The 20,095-nt window shown below is 37.8% G+C and overlaps 1 protein-coding gene across 6 annotated transcripts in view; it reads left to right on the top strand.

Annotated features, from left to right (window-relative positions):
* The window catches only part of UBE3D (ubiquitin protein ligase E3D), a 240,776-nt gene extending 220,780 nt beyond the window's left edge, over positions 1–19,996 (top strand). For 5 of the 6 annotated variants that reach the window (XM_047858816.1, XM_047858818.1, XM_047858819.1 and 2 more), the window contains one exon: positions 19,800–19,996. In XM_047858816.1, coding sequence (XP_047714772.1) covers positions 19,800–19,961 — 162 coding nt within the window. In that variant the 3' untranslated portion in view covers positions 19,962–19,996. Of the gene's footprint in view, positions 1–2,297; positions 2,363–19,799 lie in introns of those variants that run through there. The other variant, XM_047858822.1, reaches the window with a different exon arrangement.
* Positions 19,997–20,095: the final 99 nt, after the last annotated feature.

The raw sequence follows: 20,095 nt of genomic DNA, 5'->3' as shown, positions 1-20,095 counted from the left end.
GCAGGAGAAAGACAAATACCATATGATTTCACTCATGTGGCATTTAAGAAAAAAAATGAGCAAAGGCAAAGAGAGAGAGAGAGAGAGAGAGAGAGAGAGGCAAACCAAGAAAGAGACTCTTAACTATAGAGAACAAACTGATGGTTACCAGAATGGATATGGGTAAGGGGATGGGTTAAATAGGTGGTAGGGAATAAGAAGTGCCCTTGTGATGAGCCCAGGTGTTGTATGTAAGTGTTGAATCACTATATTGTACAACTGAAACTAATATTACACTGTAGGTTAACTAACTGGAACTTAAATAAAAACTTAAAAAATATCTTTGGGATTTTGATGCAGATAGCAGTGAAAATGTAGATTTCTTTGGGTAATATGGAAATTTTACAATAGTAAGTCTTATATGAACACAGATATATTTTCATATATTTGTGTCTTCTTTAATTTCTTTCATCAGTGTTTTGTTGGTTTTAGTGTACAAGTCTTTCATAATCTTGGTTAAGTTCATTTCTAAGTATTTTAGTCTTTTTGATGTGATTGTAAATGGGATTGCTTTACAATTTCCTTTTCAGGTAGTTTGTTGTTAGTATATAGAAACACAACTGATTTTTGTATGTTGATTTGTAACCTGCAACTTTACTGAATTTGTCTCTTAGTTCTAAGAATTTGTGTGTGTGTGTTGGAAACTTTCAGGTCTTCTGCATATAAGATCATATCATCTACAAACAAAGATAATTTTACTTTTTCCTTTCCATTTTGGATAACTTTTACCTGTTTTTCTTAAATAATTTCTCTGGCTAGGACTTCCAATACTATAATTGGAAAGAGAGGGCATCCTTATATTGTTCCTGATCTTAGATGAATAGTTTTCAGATTTTTACTGGTAAATACAATGTTGGCTGTGAGCTTCGTCATATATGGTCTTTATTATGTTGAAGTACATTCCCTCTATACTTAATTTGTTGAGTTTTGGTCATGAATAGATATTGAATTTAGTTGGATGCTCTTTCTGTACCTTTTGAGATAATAATATACTTTTTATCCTTCATTTTGTTATTGTGGTATATCACATTTATTTCTCTGCATATTTGAACTATCCTTGCACCCCAAGCATAAATCTCACTTGATTGTTGTGTATGGCCCATTTAATATGTTGTTGAATTTGTTTTACTAGCATTTTATTGGGGATTTTTGCATATATGTTCATCAGGGATATTGCACTGTAATTTTCTTTGCCTGCGACATCCTGGTATGGCTTTGGTATCTGGATAATGCTGGCCTTGTAAAGAGAGTTTAGAATATTCCTTATTCTTTAATATTTTGGAAGGGTTTGAAAATGGTTGGTGTTAATTATTCTTTAAATGTTTGGTAGATTTACCTGTGTAGCTATGTCGTCTTGGGCTTTTCTTGTTGGAAATATTTGATTATTGATTCCATCTGTTTACTAGTGATTGACTGTTCAGATTTTCTATTTCTTCATGATTCAGTCTTGGCAAGTCAGATGTTTCTAGAAATTTATCCCCTTCTTCTAGATTACCCATTTTGTTGGCATGTAATTATTCTTACCAGTTTTTTTTTTTTTATCCTTTGTATGTCTCTGACATTAGTAATAATGACTCCTTATTCGTTTCTGATTTTATTTATTTGAGTCTTTTTTTTCTTTAGTTTAGCTAAAGGTTTGTTAATCTTGTTCACCTTTTGAAGATACCAGCTCTTAATTTTACTGATTTTTTTCTATTATTTTTCTAGTCTCTATTTAATGTCTACTCTAATCTGTATTATTTACTTCCTCCTGCTAACTTTGGAATTAGTTTGTTTTCCTTTTTCTAGCTCCTTGAGGTATAAAGTTAGGTTGTTTATTTGAAATTTTTCTCTTTTTTAAGTATGAACATTTATTGCTGTAAACTTTCCTTTTGGTACTGCTTTTGCTATATCCCATAAATTTTGATATTCTGGGTTTTCATTTTTTTTCCCCTCCCATCAGTGACATTTTTTTAAAAGGATAGACATTCAACAAAGATGGTAGCACAATTCTATACATGTTGAATGGGTAAGAAATACATAAATACGACAATAAACATGGCACTTTGCCTTGAACAAGACCTGAGGGTTGCTTGTGGAAGGGGGCATCAGAAGAATGAGGTTTGTTGGTTATTATGAAGCAGTGGGAAGGAGGCTTAGTTGAAACTGGGTAGAAAGTTGGAATACCTTCTGTGTATGGGGTTTTCATTTTTATTTGTCTCAAGATACTTTCTGATTTTCCCTTTGATTTCTTCTTGTATCCATCCCTCTTTTTCCAGGATATGTGTAATTTCCAATATTTCTGAATTTGCCGATTATCCTCCTGACTTTAGCTTCATACCGTCATGGCCAGAAAAGATATGTGGTATGATTTCAACCTTAAATTTGTTTAGTCTTGTCCTGTAGCCTAATCTGGGATCTATCCTGAAGAGTGTTCTGTGTGTGCTTGAGAAAAATGTGTATTCTTCTGCCATTGGGTAGAATAGTCTGTATATGTCTATTAGGTCCATTTGGTGTATAGTGTTGCTCAAGACTATTTCCCTACTGATTTTCTTTCTGAATGTTTTATACACTGCTGAAGGTGGGGTATTATAGTCTCCTACTATTACGGTATCACTGTTTCTCTCTTCAGTTCTATTATTGTTTGCTTTATATATTTGAATGCTCTGATGTTGGGTACATATGTAATTATTATATCTTCCTGGTAAATTGATCCTTTTGTCATTATATAATGTCCTTCTTTATCTCTTGTGATCATTTTTGACTTAAAGTATATTTTGTCTGTTATAAATATAGCGATGTCTGCTCTCTTTTGTTTACCATTTGTATGGAAGAGCTTTTTCTATCCCTTTATCTACAGTCTATGTGTCTTTAAATCTAAAGTGAGTCTCTCTCTCTCTCTCTCAAAAAAGAGAGAGAGAGAGAGAATGCATACTCCGTGGGATGGAGGTGAGCAGAGAGAGAGAGTATGAGAGAATCCCAAGCAGGCACCACACTTTCAGTGCAGAGCCTGGTGGGGGGCTTGATCCCACAAACCATGAGATCATGACCTGAGCCAAAATCAAGAGTAGGAAGCTTAATGGACTGAGCCAACCAGGTACCCCTAAAGTGACTCTTTTATTTAGCATATAGTTGGGTCTTATATTTTATCCATTCAGCTATTCTATATCTTTTCCGTGGGGAGTTTAATCAGTTTATGTTTAAAGTAAATATTGATAGGGAAGGAATTAAAATTGCCACTTTCTTTCTGTCTTACAGTTCTTTTGTTTCTCTTTTCCTCTCTTGCTGTCTTCCTTTGTGTTTTGTTAATTTTTGTAGTGATGTTATTTGATTCCTTTATCTTTTGTGTGGCTTCTATAGGTATTTTCTTTGTGATTACCATGAGGCTTCCATAAAACATCTTATAGTTTTAACAGTCTGTTTTAAACTAATGAAAACCTAATCTCAACCACATACAAAAACTCTACCCTTTTACTTCTCCCCCGAGACACACTTTGTTATTGATGTCACAGTTTACATCTTTTTATATTGTGCCTCTATTAACATAAAAAATATAAAATTTCATAGTTAAGAGCTTGGGCTTTGGAGTAAGAAAGACTTAGTTGTGTTGGTCAGAAGTCTTTGGTTGCAAGTAACAGATAGTAATACAAGTTAGCAGATATCTGTTTCCAGATATTCAAATAATGTTATCAGCGACCTCTCCCTTTCAGCTTTTTCTTTCCTCTACTTTGGCTTCATTTGCAGGCACATTCTCTCCATTTCGCACCTCTAGGCATAGGTTGTATATACAGCTAGTGAGCCCAGAGAAAAGAGATGCTTCCTTGTTTAGAGAACTCTGACTGGCCTAACCTGAGCTGTATGCCTGTGGTAGGTAGAATTTTAAGATGGTTCTGAAAACTTCTAGCCCTTATTGTTTAAAATACCCTTTTGCAGTTATTCTGTAAAGCACTTGTTTAGATGTGTGTGAAAGCACTTGTTTAGATGTTGCTTTTACAGATATAACTCAGGTCCCCAAATCAGCTGATGTTAAGATAAGGGAGACCATCTAGGTGGGCCTGATCTATTCACACACACCCTTTAAATCTGGGTCTTGGGCTCAGAGATGGTGATGTCAGAGATCTGAAGTATAAGGGGTATTAAACACACCATTGCCAACTTGAAGACGAAGAAGGCCATGTGGCAAGGAATGTTCTTAGCCTCTAGGATTTAAGAGAGGCCCAAAGCTAACAGCCAGCAAGGAACAGGGACCTTGGACCTATAGTGGCAAGGAGTTGAATTCTGCCAACTACAAGAATGATTCTAGAAGTGGATTTCTTTCCCAGACCCTCAAGAGGAGACCTCAGCCTGGCCAACACCTTGATTTTAGCCTTGTGAACTCTGAGCAGAGAATTACTTAACCTTGCTGTGTTTCAGTTTCCTTATCTGTAAAATGTGGACATTAAAGAATATCTACCTTTTATAGTGATTGGGTTGCTTAAATGAGATAATGCATGTAAAGTGCTCAGTGGAGTGTCTGGCATATAGTCTGACCTCAATAATGTTACCTATTATTATTGTTAATGAAACCAGTTCAGGCACACTTAGTAACATCAGTTACAATAATAAGAGTGGGAGAGAAGGGAGAATTGCCAGCTCCTCTCTAGGTCTACTCTACAGCCTAGAAGGATGGTAACACTAGGGTGTCCTGTCATTATGTTAAGGTTCATCTCTTTTCAGCTAGTATTTTGGCTGGGGTTTGGTGGTAAAGAATGAAGAATGAGCTTCAGGAGCTCACAAAAACCCCAAATAAAAAGAGTAACATGATTAGGAGTCCAGAATATAATGGCATTCAAGAAGTTATGGTTTCTTATAAAGAAATATTTTCTTTAGGGATTCAGTGTTGCCATGAGTCCCATAATCACTTTTGGAGGCAAAAGGTAGTAGGAATTATTTGGGCCAAAGAAAGAGAATGCTGTGTGGACATTCTTTATGTCTATATTTTTAATTCAAAACATCAGCATATGCTTGTTTTCTATGAAAGCCCACTGCAAAGGATCCTGGTTAGAAAAAAAAAAAAAAGAATCCTTGTTACCACTAATTGTCACCTTAGATCTCAGTAGGAACCTGCAGATGTTAACTGCTCACTGATGCACTAAAGCTTCCTAGGTTTCTCATAAAGGTTCAGAGCCCTTGTGAAATATTTTCTGGAAGTCCATGGATTAATGAAGTTGTTACTTAGAGAGGTGCTGTGAGGCCCGAGCTAATGTTGAATACAAAGTCTCCCTGGGAAGAGAACACTTGGTGGGTTTTTGAGTTGTAAGGGTAAGCGTTTGGTTGAGAAACACAGGGAATGTTCATGCAGACCCTGCAAAAGAAAGGCTTCAGATTTTGTAGAATCTGAAGCTTATAACATTTGGAGAGGTCCTCTTTCGGGGATAGATTTTAATTAATTACAGTTAAAATAATTGCACTTTTGCAAATTTCACAAAACCATAAGGCCATGTGAGATCATATGAGAGGGCCACCCAGGGCTCTGGAAATATTGTATGCATATGTATTAAGGCTTCATGGGATTTAGGGTAAATCTACCTCAGCCTGGCAGTGAGATTATTTGGACAGCATGATCTAGAATTAGGGTCCTGCAGCCCATTCCCGCTCATACCTTTGGCTTACTGAGTGATCTCAGGTGATTCACTTGCTCACATGCAATCTTATTGTCTTGGTTTGTCCTGGAAAACAGTGATTTTTTTTTTTCTGTCAGTGTGGCTGCAGGAATAACTATTTTTAAGATATGTACTATCTTTCCTTGGCAGAAAGCTGTACCAGTACACCATATTACCACATTTTTCATCCTAAATTCATCTTTTTAGTGACCTCAGACTCAGTGGAGTGAAGGCTCAAATTTTAAGTCATCGTTTCATGTCTTTACATATCCATCAATATAACAAAGGGAGAAAGAAAAGCCTTTGTTTTGAAAACCTGTAAATTCTCAGCAAAACCTATTTAATAAAAACTGTGCATTGTTATAGAAACTAAAGTGTTATCAGATAGCAGTTCAGTAAGAACAAAAAGTAAAAAGCAAAGTTTTACAGCAAGTATTTCTAGGGTGACATCAATATAAATTTAATGAAATGTAGGTGTAAAAGGGTCTTGGTTAAAGTAAAGCCGAAATACGGTGAACCAGTGTAGCTTATTAGACTGAATAAGAGCTTATTTAGACCAGGTTTATTTAGACCGAATAAGAGACCTACAGAATTCTTATGCTTTGCTCTCATACAGCAAATATCCCAAATGCTACTTTTAGTTTTTTGAGGAAATATGGTTACTTTTTTAGTTTTACCTCAAAATCGCTTGTTAGATCAGTTTTGAACCTGATTGATATGTATTCTTATTCAATTCTTATTAACTCCCTAGTGTAAATTGAGACAAAGATTCTGAACACTTGGCCCTTGTAACAACCAGATGAACACCTCTCACGCTGTTTGAGACAGAACTGTTTACTTCCTCCTCTAGGTTCCCATGACATAATCCAATATATTTGCCCTTTTACGATCAAAACGAAACTGCCATAGTTGTAGGACTTGGGTGTAAGCCCCAGAAGCACATCCTGAGACAAGACTGGAGTGCCAAGCAGGACAGGGAAGCCAACACAGGGTGCGTTGGCAGGCAGGTTCCCACATTTGGGATATGGTGTACTGCACACCTTAGAGCTGTCCCACTTGGGGACACAAAGCTGGCTGATAATCTAACCTCTTCGTGTTATTGACAGAGCTGGTCTGGAGGCGTTATCTCCCAGCACCTTCCTCCACCTGGTGCATAGGCTGAGCTCTCCCTCTGGCAGGTGGAGAGGCACAGGTGCTTGCTGTGGGAAGCGGTGGGCAGGTGTGGGAACCTTGACTGATGAAAGGGTAAGGGAGGACACTAACTGCCTCTGCCATATTATGAAGTCACAGTTTCAGTGCTGGAAGGAAATTTTGAGTTTGCCCTACAGGATCCAGTTTCTTTAATTGCAAGATGACGGTGGTAGACTAAATTCTAGTCACTTTGTCTCTAACTTTTAAATGATTTCATTGGCTATTGATCTTTCATGTATGTGTGATCCTGTACAAAATCATGTACTGATTTCGGTGGGTAGAAGGATATTCACTAGACACTTGATACAAGTACCAAGAGGCTTACAAATATTTTGGAAATGAACAAATTCAAATATTTCTGTTCTAGGTTAGCATTAGCAGGGGGGTGTCTGTGCATGCCAATACGTATGATGTGACATAAGTGTGTCTGAATCAAAATACTGCTCTTTTGAGGTGGAGAAGGAAATCTATACTGAATAAAGTCAAGTAGGTAATTTAGTATTTAACTTGGACCTGGTTTTAAAAGTAGTCACAACTCAGGCAATTATTGAAGGTAAACAGAGTGAAAGGTTAGATATTTGAAAATAGCAGGGGAATGATTTTCGATATTTATCTCAGCTCTTCCTTCTTGAAAAGAACCGGGGAATCAGCGAACAGTGTGCTTTCCCTCAGCGGCCACGTTGAACTTTAAACTTGTGTTTTGTTGTGTCTGCTATTGATCAATGGGGGCAGGAAGATTTATGGGTGCTCGGCTGGGAGCAGCACCGGCCAGAGATGCAGGCAAAAATCCCTCCGTGACTCACTTGTGGGAGCTGCCCTTCCGCAGCCAGGAATATCCGTCAATAAATAGCAAGGCGGGGGGTCAGAGACGCCTCCGAGGAGCCACATCAGCTTCGGCCCATCCCACGAAGGGTGGGGATCCGGCTGCCAGGGGCCCTCTGAGGGCTGAAGATCTGTCCCCAAGTCTGTAAATAGCCCTAGCGTCTCTGCATCACAGACATCGCGGCCTTCCTTCCTTCGCCTTGCGCACTGAAGGAACAGGATAATTCTAAGCCCATCCGCCTGAAGGTGGTGGCCTCGTGCCAACTTTGGGGAACTTTCCAGTGATCTGAACTTTGAATTATCCTAATGCTACTGCACCGATGTGACTATGTTTGCTGATGTATTTTAAGTGCCTTGAAGGACTAGAGGGGAAAGGTCCTTTTCCGCTGAGCAGTTACCCCCAAAATCGTAGGGATCCTTATACTTCAGTCCTTTTATGAATCATCTGGTGAATTTGTTAAAATGCAGATTTTTGCGCCCTTAACAGTTCCCATGTGGAGCCCAGAAATCTGCATTTCCTAGGTAGATTTTGTGGTGGGTGGTCTAGGACTGCACCTTGAGAAATAGCTTTGTCAGGTGGATCTGGTTCATTTTAACAAAGGAGAAGGGGAGGGAGGATGCCTGTCTCGCCTTTGAGTACAGACCCACAGCTACAAGTAAACTAATTCTTGGATGTCTTTTCGTTGATGTGGGGGAAAACACACCATCTCCCAATTCTTGTTGGAATGTATCTAGGTAAAAATTATGTATTTCACATATTGCATATATCCGGTTAAAAAAAAGTTAGGAGACTTTTCTTAAGCCTATGTACAAATCTAACCCAAGCAAGTAAAGAAAGAAAACCCCAAAATTGCTGATATAATAGATGTCTAAGGCTGTCTTATCACAAACAAGGTTTTGAGATCTAGAAAACTGCAGCATCCTAATGCTGGGAAGGATTCTGAATTCGAAGGTACCGTAAGGCTTGCTAGAGAGGAGAGGAGACCCTGAGGGCAGGGTCTGTATGTATTCAATTCAGAGGGCCCAGACTGTCCATATTCCATTCTGTCCTGTCCTCTTTGCCCTGCTGCTGTCCTGTCCTTCTCTTGCAAGGAAACAGCCCTTTGTAGCACAGACAACTAGTTGGGACTCCCAGCATGGATGGGTCAGTGTTACAGTTTCTACGTTTGTCATACCTCACCCTGAACTGATTATTATGGAAAATCGGTCAGTTGCTTGCATGGCCTATACTCATGTCCATACAGAACCATATTGCTTCAGTCTGTTATTTCTCTAGGTTTGTCCTCATTTCAGCTGTTGTTACCAGTATCATGTACTGTGTAAGTGAGAATCTACAGATTCTCAAATTCTTTGCAGTGGCAACACTCAATATTTTGTTTTTGAACGTTCATCATGGACCCTAAGCCCCTTTCTTTAAAAATTTTTTTTAATGTTGGGGCGCCTGGGTGGCTCAGTCGGTTAAGCATCTGACTTCAGCTCAGGTCGTGTTCTCACAGTTAGTGGCTTTGAGCCCTGCATCGGGCTCTGTGCTGACAGCTCGGAGCCTGGAGCCTGTTTCAGTTCTGTGTCTCCTCTCTGTTTCTGCCCCTCCCCTGCTCATGGTCTGTCTCTGTCTCAAAAATAAATAAACATGAAAAAAAAATTTTAATGTTTATTTATTTTTGAGAGAGAGAGACAGACAGACCATGAGTGAAAGAGGGGTAGAGAGAGAGGAAGACACAGAATCCAAAGCAGTCTCCAGGCTCCATGCTGTCAGCACAGAGCCCGATGCGGGGCTCAAACCCATAAGCTGTGAGATCATGACCCGAGCTGAAGTTGGACGCTCAACCAACTGAGCCACACAAGTACCCACAGCCCCTTTCAAATGTAACTAGAAAATCTGGGGAGACCCATTGGAATACTTTTGACTGGCTTGGGCTTTTAAAAAATTTCATCTTCTTTTTGGTATTTTATTTTTTATGTAGGTCTATATACTGAACTTCTTTCCACCTGCTTTACATTGTGGAAGTTTATTGTAAATGGGGTTTTTCTTTCGGTTACAGTTTGTTTATTTTATTTTTAATTGAAGATTAGTGGACATACAATATTATAATAGTTCTGGGTGTACAACATAGTGATTTGACAAGTATACACATTACTAGATGCTCACTGTAACTGTAATTACCATGCTACCATACAAAGTTATTAAAGTATTATTGACTATATTCCCTAAGCTGCACTTTCATCCTCAAGATTTATTTATTCAATAACTGGAAGTTTGTACCTCTTAATCCCCTTTACCAATTTCACCTATTTCCAACTTCTCTCCCCTCTGGTGGTTTAGGTTTTTGGGAATCCAAGGTTAGGATTTCTTTGTTCAATTAAAAGGCTGGTTTGATGCAAGCCATTTCCTAAACTGCAAGAACATGGACAACCCTGTCTACTGGCTGGTTTTGCTGAAACCAAACCCAGTACTGTAATTGTGAGAAGCTAGACTCTGTTGCCTGAGATTAAGGACTGTGTTTAGTTATCTTTATGTGTCCAGTGTCTAGCATAGTGCCGGCTCATACTCAATTCTAATTACGTCCCACTCAAGTTCAGTTAATTGTTGAATGAATCAAACAAACTTTGCAAGCCCTGGTGATTACATCAAGAATATTGGAATAGTAATTTACCAGATGAGAGAGTTAGGCAAATGGGGCAAATAACTAGTATGTATGTCATTGCTCTTGATTCTTGATCACTTAGCAAGATGTGGCTAATGCTTTATAATACCTTTTCTTCTTGGGCCCACTTCTTGATCATTTTAAACCCAGTGCTCTGGAAGAACCACTACCAGCCAATCAATATGGGGTTGGGTGTGGGGGTTAAAGAAAAGGAATATATATTTTTTTGTCAGGTCAGTACTAAGGTTTATATAAATTAATACTTTCTACTGTCATAAAGGTGAAAATTCCCTAGACATTAACAGACTCATATTAATTGCTGATGGCTGTCTCAAGCCCTGTATCAGAATTTTGAGATTGCAGGGAAGAGTCTTAAGAATCAACTAATGAGTTTTGTCCTGGGCACATGAAAGATGAATGGTAACACTCTGCTGGCCATTTTCCATCTGTACCCAGCGATATTTTTAGCCCATAGGCTATCCTGGGCACAAGCAGGGAAATGGGAATAATGGAGCGGGGAAGAGAAGAGAGCAGCAGAGAAGAAACAGAGTGAGAGAGAGAGAGACTTTGAGGGAGAGACATGAAAGAGGGCTATGCAGTGGGCAGTGTGACAATGTGTCACCACCAGGGACTTTTGGCGCTGTGTTGTCATTTCAGTGCCATAGGCTGTCTGTTCCTACATTGAACTGTTATGGGTCTAAATTGCCATTCTGTGCAGCAACTGACACATTCAGAAGAGACTTATATTGTGAATCTAGTAGTCATAATAGCAACGGAATTGAAGAGAGAAGGAGAATGAGGGCTATGGAGTTGAGAAGAACTCAGGGGAAATAGTCTTAGAGTGCTTCAACACCCTGCACCCTCTCTGCCCTGCCACCCCCATCCCGGCATTGCTATGGGGATTAGCCAGCAGGACTGAAAAACTCTGGCTCTAAGATTTCATTGTTTATTCATCATACTGTGGGAGGCTGTGTGCAAGTTATTGGGACTTATTCAGAGATGAATAAGACCTGTTGTCCACCTGCAGGGGGGGGGTCCCAATCTGGTAGTAATAAAAGATCCATCAACAACAGCACCCGTTAAAAATGTGAGAAGCATCATGATATATGTATGAACAAAAGCTATTAATTCTGCCTAAGGGGGTTGGGGAATTTCAGCTGTGAAAAATATTTAATAATACTGTACCTTAGGAGATATTTATTTTGATAGATTGTTAGGAAGATAAATAACTTGCTGTTGAAAGAGAGATTCTAATGTAGTATAGAATTGCAAAGTAGATACAGCATACCCCACTGTATTGATGGATTTATTAGGAAGAGCCGGTGACACTTGAGCATGTCTTCCCTCTTAAAAATAATGTACGATACATGTGCGTTAAATTTAATGAAGCAAACCAAAAGACATGGATCGATTTGCTGGTTGATAAAAGACAAAGTGCTTTTTCTACAGTAGCCAATCTAAATGTTTGCTGATTGGAGTTGAATTTCTTAATGAAAAAGCCTTATTGCTCAAGATGACCCCAGAATACTTGTGTTTAATATCAGTACTCTAGTGATTCCTAAAGGTAAGAAGTTAAAAATAATCTAATCTTATTTATGTGAGGCCATCTAATCAGTTTGGGTCTGGTAGGTGTTAGTTTTTGCAGGCCTAATTGCTCATTGGACCATCCACTGGAGTCAGAAGAAGCACAGACAAAGGGAATCTATTCTGTAAGAATGTGCTTATATTGCAGACCTATCGCCCATTGTGGATTTTCATTAAGTGGACTTTGCAGTGGGCGGTTCTGCTTTATATGTCCAGTGGTTGCTCTATTGATCTTCTCAGGGGGCTGGCAGGCATTTCACGGTTTAGGATTGCCTGAAACATTTGGAAGGAATGTTTAATTTTAGCACTGTTTTCTAGACCCATTCTATTACCTGCTATGAAGCCAGAGCATCAGTCCCCAAGGAGCTTACACTAATTAAAGGGCAAGGTTCAAGAGAACATGCTTCTTGTTTCACCAAAAACCTTTTATATGAAATAATAGCCCTGAGTGCATGGATAAACAGTCCAATAAAGACTGTGGGTAATTTCAGTTTATATGGTGAGAGGCTGTAGTAGTCTTTTGGGAAGAAAAACTTGAAAATGCGATCAATGTGTAGATATCATTTGCAGTAGGTTCTTTAGACCCGGCACTAAATATTACTCAAAATAGGAAGTATCAGTTTGGTCAGAATCCATTACAGATTTAATTGGGAGTCAGATGTGTGCAAGAAATTATGGGCTGACAATATAAACATTACAAAAAGTTCAAAAAGACTTCAAATCTGAGAAATTCAGACCATTCAGGGACTGACAAAAGAGATTTGAATCTATAGAGTACTTTGGAGTTAACTCAGGGTGATTTTGTTTCTTAACCCTTCTGATAAAAAAAGAAAAATTTTCTTCTGAGATTGTACTGTTAGATATGGTGAGTTTATTTCTCTTTTTATATGATTACTTTCTGTTTATTAGCCTTTATGTTTTTAAACTTATCCCCAAAAATGAGCAAATGTAGCTTATGTTTCTCTTGAGAAATGAACAGAGCAAAACAGACTCCTATTCTTTTTCCTTTTTTTCTTCCTTGAATTTCTAACAAGACAGATTAATTTTTTTTCAGTCTAAATGAATCAACCTTTACTATAGAGTAATCCGATCTCAGACATAGTGAAATACTTTATTTTTATAGTAAACTTGGAATTTGGGGCATAGGAGTTATGGTACTTATATTGTAATAATTGTCATATTGGGATAAAGTCCAATTGCTTGATCCCACTATTATAATGCATTTAGATAAATTTAGACAAAGTAATTTTATGACAAAAAAATGATCACTTTCAGCTTAACGATTATGAAGATATTTCAAACTAGCAATCTACAGAACAAATCCAACCTATAGACTCAAAAATAGATTTATAAAAAGTTCAAAAGGCATTTTTTGGTTGTATAGGGAAAGGCAAATCTCTTTTCCACCATTGTCCCCAGCTGAGAAACTAATCAGTTTCTTATGTATCCACCAGAGACAGTTTGTGTGCCTGTGTATATAAACAAATATGTGCGTCCATTCCCAAATATTGAACCCTGAATTTATACCACTGTTCTATGCCACTTTTTTCTTTCTTCCTTCCTCCCTCCCTCCCTCCCTCCCTTCTTACCTTCCTTTCCTTTCTTACCATTATATCTTGGAGCTCATTCCATCTTAGTACATTATTGTTCTTTCTGATTTTATTGTATGCATCTATCAAAATTTGTTTAATGATTTCCCTGTTAATGTCCATTTTGGTTGTTTGCAAATGTTTGCTAAGTTTTGTGTGACTATAAGTACCTTTGTATAAGTACCACATCAGAGATGCCAGTAATATATCTATCTGTAGGATATATTTCTGGAAATGAAGTTGCTGAGTTGGAGGATAAGGACTGTTGTAATTATGCTATTGTTAAATAGTCCTCCATGGTGGTTGAATGAATGTGGCCTCCCAGCAGCAATGCATGAGAATGCCTTTTCCCTCCCCCTCCCAACCCAGTGAGCTATCTCACTTTTTGATCTTTGCCAGTACAAGTGAAAAATATCATCTCATTGTTTTATTTAGCATTTTTTTAATGAATTTTTTTTAATGTTTATTTTAGAGAGAGAGACAGAGACAGAGACAGAGCGTGGGTGGGGGAGGGGCAGAGAGGGAGGGAGACACAGAATCTAAAGCAGGCTTCAGCTCTAAGCTGAGAGCCCGATGCGTGGCTCCAACTCACCAACTGTGAGATCATGACCTGAGCTGAAGTTGGACACTTAACCGACTAAGCCACCCAGGAGCCCTAGCATTGAGGTTTAGTAACTTCTTTTCATATGTCCAGGAGCCATTTTGACTCTCTCCTCTGCGAACTGTTGATAGCCTTTTAAATTTCAGTTGTTGGTCTTTCACATGTCAAGTTGTAGAGGCTCCTTTTAATTTAGCAATATTAGCGATTGGGATATGTGTGTAAATATGTTGTGTGTTTTTCTTTTTTACCTTTTTCCCCCTTGTATTTTGCCTTTGCCATGTGGAAATTTGTGTTTTGCATATTTTATTTTATTTCTTAATTTTTATTTTATTTTATTTTATTTTTTATTTTTTATTTTTTTTAAATTTTTTTCAACGTTTTTTTTTATTCATTTTTGGGGACAGAGAGAGACAGAGCATGAATGGGGGAGGGGCAGAGAGAGAGGGAGACACAGAATTGGAAACAGGCTCCAGGCTCTGAGCCATCAGCCCAGAGCCTGACGCGGGGCTCGAACTCACGGACCGCGAGATCGTGACCTGGCTGAAGTCGGATGCTTAACCGACTGCGCCACCCAGGCGCCCCTTTATTTTATTTTTTATGTTATTTATTTTTAAGAGCGAGCAAGACAGAGCATGAGCAGGGGGAAGGGCAGAGAGAGAGGGAGACAGAATCTAAAGCAGGTTCCAGGCTCTGAGTGGTCAGCCGAGAGCCCACATGGGGCTTGAACCTGCAAACCAGGCAATCATGACCTGAGCTGCAGTTGGACGCTCAACTGACTGAGCCACCCACGTGCCCCAATTTCTCTCTTTTTTAATTGAAATTAGTTTACTTTAGATTTTCCATTTCCTTTGTCAGTTTTGGTAAACGGCCTTTTCTAGAAAGTTATCTATTTCATACAGGCTTTTAAATTGATTTCCATAGAATTCACCACATTCTATGAAAATGAATCTTGTTACCACCTCACCCCATTCAGAATGTCTAAAATTAACTCAGGCAAGGACAGATGTTGGCAAGGATGCAGAGAAAGAGGAACCCTTTGGACTGCTGGTAGGAATGCAAACTGGTGCAGTCACTCTGGAAAACAGTATGGAGGTTCCTCAAAAAATTAAAAATAGAACTACCCTATGACCCAGCAATTGCACTACTAGGTATTTATCCAAAGGATGCAGTTATGCTGTTTTGAAGGAGCACATGCCCCCAGTGTTTATAGCAGCACTATTGACAATAGCCAAAGTTAGCCAAAGTATGGAAAAAGCCCAAATGTCCATTGACAGGTGAACGGATAAAGATGTGGTACACACACACACACACACACACACAAACACACAATGGAGTATTACTCAGCAATAAAAAAGAATGGAATCTTGCCATTTGCAACAACATGGATGGAACTAGAGTATATTATGCTAAGTGAAATCAGTCAGTCAGAGAAAGACAAATGTCATAGAACTTCATTCATTGGTGGAGTTTAAGATACAAAACAGATGAACATAAAGGAAAGGAAGCAAAAATAATATAATAAGAGGGAGGGGGACAAACCTTAAGATTCTAGTAAGTATAGAGAACAAACTGAGGGTTGCTGGAGGGGAAATGGATTAAATGGGCAAAGGGCATTAAGGAGACACTTGTAGGGATGAGCCCTGGGTGTTATATGTAGGGGATGAACCACTGGATTCTACTGAAATCATTATTGCACAATATGCTAACTAATTTGGATGTAAATTCAAACAAATAAAAAAAGAAAATAAAAAAAAGAAAATGAATCTTGTGATTCTTTAAATTCTTCTGTTTGCATTTCCATTTTATCATCTTTTTTGTTTATACAATTTTTCTTCTTTGTTTTTTTTCTTGATGTTACTTAATTATTCACCCTTCCTCTTCCTTCATAAAAAGAGTTTTTGTATCTATTTATAAGTTCTACTGTATGTTTCTAACTTATTAATTACTATTATATAGTCTTCATTAATTCCTTTTATATGTTTTTCTTCTGTCAATTTTGCTGATCTCTATATAACTTTTAATGTTGGATGCTTGTGCCTTTTGCCTTTATTATTATTCAAATAGGCATTTAAGGCTATCAGTTTTTCTGTCAGCACTGCTCATTCTGATATGTTGCAGCATCCTAAAACATTGTTTTCCAGAAATTTGTAATTGTGCTTTTTAGTTACTTTTTCTTTCTTTCTTTTTTTTTTTTAAGAGAGAGAGAGAGAGAGAGAGAGAGAGAGAGAGCACGGACAGGAGGGAGGCAGAGGGGGAGAGAGAGAATCTTAAGCAGTCTCCACACAGAGCCCGATGTGGGGCTTGATCCCACGGCCCTGGGATCATGACCTGAGTCAAAATCAAGAGTTGGACAATCAACTGACTGAGCCACCCAGGATCCCCTTTAGTTGCTATTTTACTCAAGAATGGTTTAAGGGAGAGTTTTACTATTTCTAGATGGAATTGTGATTTCTACATTTCCCAACTTACAATGTTATCTTTGGGGTTTAATATGTTGTTAAATTTTTGTGAATGTTTATGTTTATGTAAAATGAAGATATAGACTCAGTTTTCCAGGGTGCAGAACTTTATATTTATCAGTTAGATCTCTGTTGTTAATCTTTATTTTATTCTTCTATAACTCTACTTATTTTTCCTCTACACAACTTGTCAACAAAGAGAGAGGACTTCAAATCTCTCACTACTAATGTGTTTCTTGGTATTTTTCTTTGAATCTCCTATAATTTCTTCTCTATGATGCTGCTATTTGGTGCAGAAATATTTGTAGCAGTTGTATTTCCATTGTAGATTTTACATAGTGTCATTACAAGTAGATTTCTTTGTCTTGTTTAATGCTTTTTGCTCTGGATTCCATTCTGACAGTTAAAATTCTAAGCACTGCTCTCTTTTTATTTGCTTTTGCTTGTTAAATGCTGTCTATCTTGGGGCGCCTGGGTGGCTCAGTCGGTTAAGCATCCCACTTTGGCTCAGGTCATGATATCCATATGTGAGTTCAAGCCCCACGTCAGGCTCTGTGCTGACAGCTTAGAGCCTGGAGCCTGCTTTGGATTCTGTGTCTCCCTCTCTTTCTGTCCCTCCCCTGCTCATGCTCTGTTTCTTTCTCTCTCAAAAATGAAATAAAAACATTAAATTTTTTTTAATGCTATCTCTTTATTTTTACTTTCTGAATCACTTTAAGTTTTCATCTATATAGAATTGGGTTTTGATTTGTGACTCAGGTTTTGTCTTTCATCAATTAGTGCAGGCCATTTAGTTTTATCGATATGACCTGTATATTTGGTCTGGGTTCTGTCAATTTAGTTCATGCTATCTTTTCTACTTTGAAGAGACTTTTACTTTGTAGCCTGTTTTCATTCAATTTGCCTCTGTGTAGTTTTTTTTGATATTAAGAAGTTTGCATATTTGTTCTAGTTACCTTTTAATTATAGTTTTATATAGTATCTTTAGTTCCTCCATGTTTTTAGACTGTACTTATTAGTTTTCTACTATATACAATACTGAAATTTGTGTGTTCCCTCTTCCTTCCCCTTATCTTCTTTTACTTTATTAACTTATTTCAATCAATACTGCTAGCTTTTTTAGTGTCTCCCTTTGAGTAGCTAAGTATGTTTAAGTTTGTATTATTTGACTCTGTTACCTTTGAGATCCTTTGATTTCCAGGTATTAAAGATGAGGCCATCAAAAAACTTACCGGCTGTTTTCACAATCCTGTCACAATTTTAAATAGTTGTATCATGTTAAAATATTCTTTCTTTGATTTATAATGAAATATATTAATTGTTCATCATCATTCTCTTGCTTACTTTCCCAAGCTGTATTTTGGTTGGATGAAACTTGTCATCTAATGGTTTTCTTAAGGAAGAATCATGGCAATATTACCTGAATTTTTACATATTTTAAGTGGTTTGACTGAAGATTTTATAGAATATGAAAGATAGATTGACTGCATATAAATTCCACAGCTCACAATTCTTTCTTGGTAATGTTATAGGTATTGATTTGCTGGGTTTTGGCATTGGATTCTATGGATAAATCTAGATCAGTCTTATTTTTTTTCTCCCATCATATCTATTGCTTGATATTTTTGCCTGTCTGTTTCCAAAATTTTGTACTTATTTTGGAAATTCAATGACTTTTCTAGGATATGTCTCCATTTTGATCATTCTGGATGAATTGTTCCTGGGTCAGTGTATGTCCTTTTCCTCTAAAGGAAAAATTCATGAGATTAAGCATGTTGTATTTGTTATAAAACATATTATTTACAATGTAAACAGCATTCTACCAATGCATAATCAAAGCCTACATTTCCATTAGCACTAAAATACTCAGTCAAATTGGGGCACCTGGCTAGCTCAGTAGGTTGGACATCTGACTTTGGCTCAGGTCATGATCTCGAGATTTGTGAGTTAAACCCTGCGTTGGGCTCTGTGCTGGCAGCTCAGGGCCTGGAGACTGCTTCAGATTCTGTGTCTCCCCCTCTCTCTGCCCCTCCCATGATCATGCTCTGTCTCTCTCTGTCTCTCAATAATAAAACGTTAAAAAATTTTGCACTTGTTAATGTCTATCTATATGAATGGTAGGTACATGTTTATAGGTCTAGTCTATCCAACAAAAGTTTGAAGGCCACCTGTGGTAATGGTAGTTGATCCACATCATTCCAGATCTTTCTGTGCTTTATTTTGTCCAATCTTCAAGACAACCCTATGTGTAAATTCTATTATTATCCCTATTTTGTAGAGGAGAGACTGAGACTTAGAAGAGACAGGTAGCTTGCCCATGTTAGTAAAAGGTAGAGCCAGGATATAAACCTAAACCAACTGACTCATAACCACTAGATCATCCAGTTGTCTAGCTATTTAGATACCTCTCTTGATGCTTAGCTATTATTCAATCTATCATTGTATCCTTCTTATGAAAACTATGTACTTAAAGGTTTTTGAGTTTTAGATCCAATTAGTTCTCAACGAGAGGTGATTTTATTTCCAGGAGACATTTGTCTGTACGTCCTGAATGTCTGAAACTTTTTTGGCTGTTATAACTGGGGCAAGAGGTGGTGCTTTTAGGTTGAGTAGAGAGCCAGGGATGCCATTAAACATTCCACAAAGCATAGGACAGCCTTCACAACAAAAAATTATACAGCCCAAAATGTTGATAGAGCTGCTGTTGAGAAAATAGGACTTAGATGCGGGTTTTCTTGAGGGAAGTCTTTTTTTATACATGGATAACTTTGTGTAATTTAATATGCTATAACAGAGAAGATGCATAAAAATGCAACGACGATTTTTAACAAAAATAATATTTAGGTGTATTTTTTAAAGTTCTAGTACTCTTTAGAATTTTATTCCTTCAGTGCCAAAAAGGACAAGCAACCAGGCGTACCTTATTCAAGATTTGACCTGGTTTTTAAAAAATTGCTTCTTTTTTCTGTCTCTGATGTAGTTTTATACCAATAAATATTTCAGGAATAGTGGTCTCATCATTGAGTTCAAGGGAGGCTGTTCATTAAGGAACTTCATCCCCATTACTGATGAAGAGCTCCAAATTAATTATTTCCTGATTGCATAGTACAGTATTTATGAAAATTAATAAGAGTTGTTCATTGTTCTTTGGAGGTGGAGAAAGAGGTTGTTAGAATAATGAAATTGAACAGTTGTCAGAGTTTCTATTTAAAAGACCATGTTATTAATTAGTCTTTCTCTCCTTTCAGGGAATGAGATCAACACTGACTGAAATTTGCTCAAGATCACTTTCCTTCAGAGAAGCTTCCCTGTCGATTTCACCCCACACTTTGGAGCAAACAAGAACAATTATGCACTATAGTTATAATAAAGTCTGGTCACCTCAAAGTCAAGGCCCACTGCCAAAATGATAATTTAAGAATTTCTCTTCCTCTCTTTCTCTCTCTATCCCTCCTCTGTCTCCCCCCCCTCCCCCCCCCCCCGCCCTGCCACCCCCACAAGTCACATGTATCTAAAGCAAGACCTTGTATTTATTGCCTCTGGA

Source organism: Prionailurus viverrinus, chromosome B2 (assembly GCF_022837055.1).
Source record: "Prionailurus viverrinus isolate Anna chromosome B2, UM_Priviv_1.0, whole genome shotgun sequence".
Lineage (NCBI taxonomy): Eukaryota > Metazoa > Chordata > Mammalia > Carnivora > Felidae > Prionailurus > Prionailurus viverrinus.
Note: the sequence above shows the minus strand (reverse complement) of the source record. Positions and strands in the feature narration are given on the sequence as shown.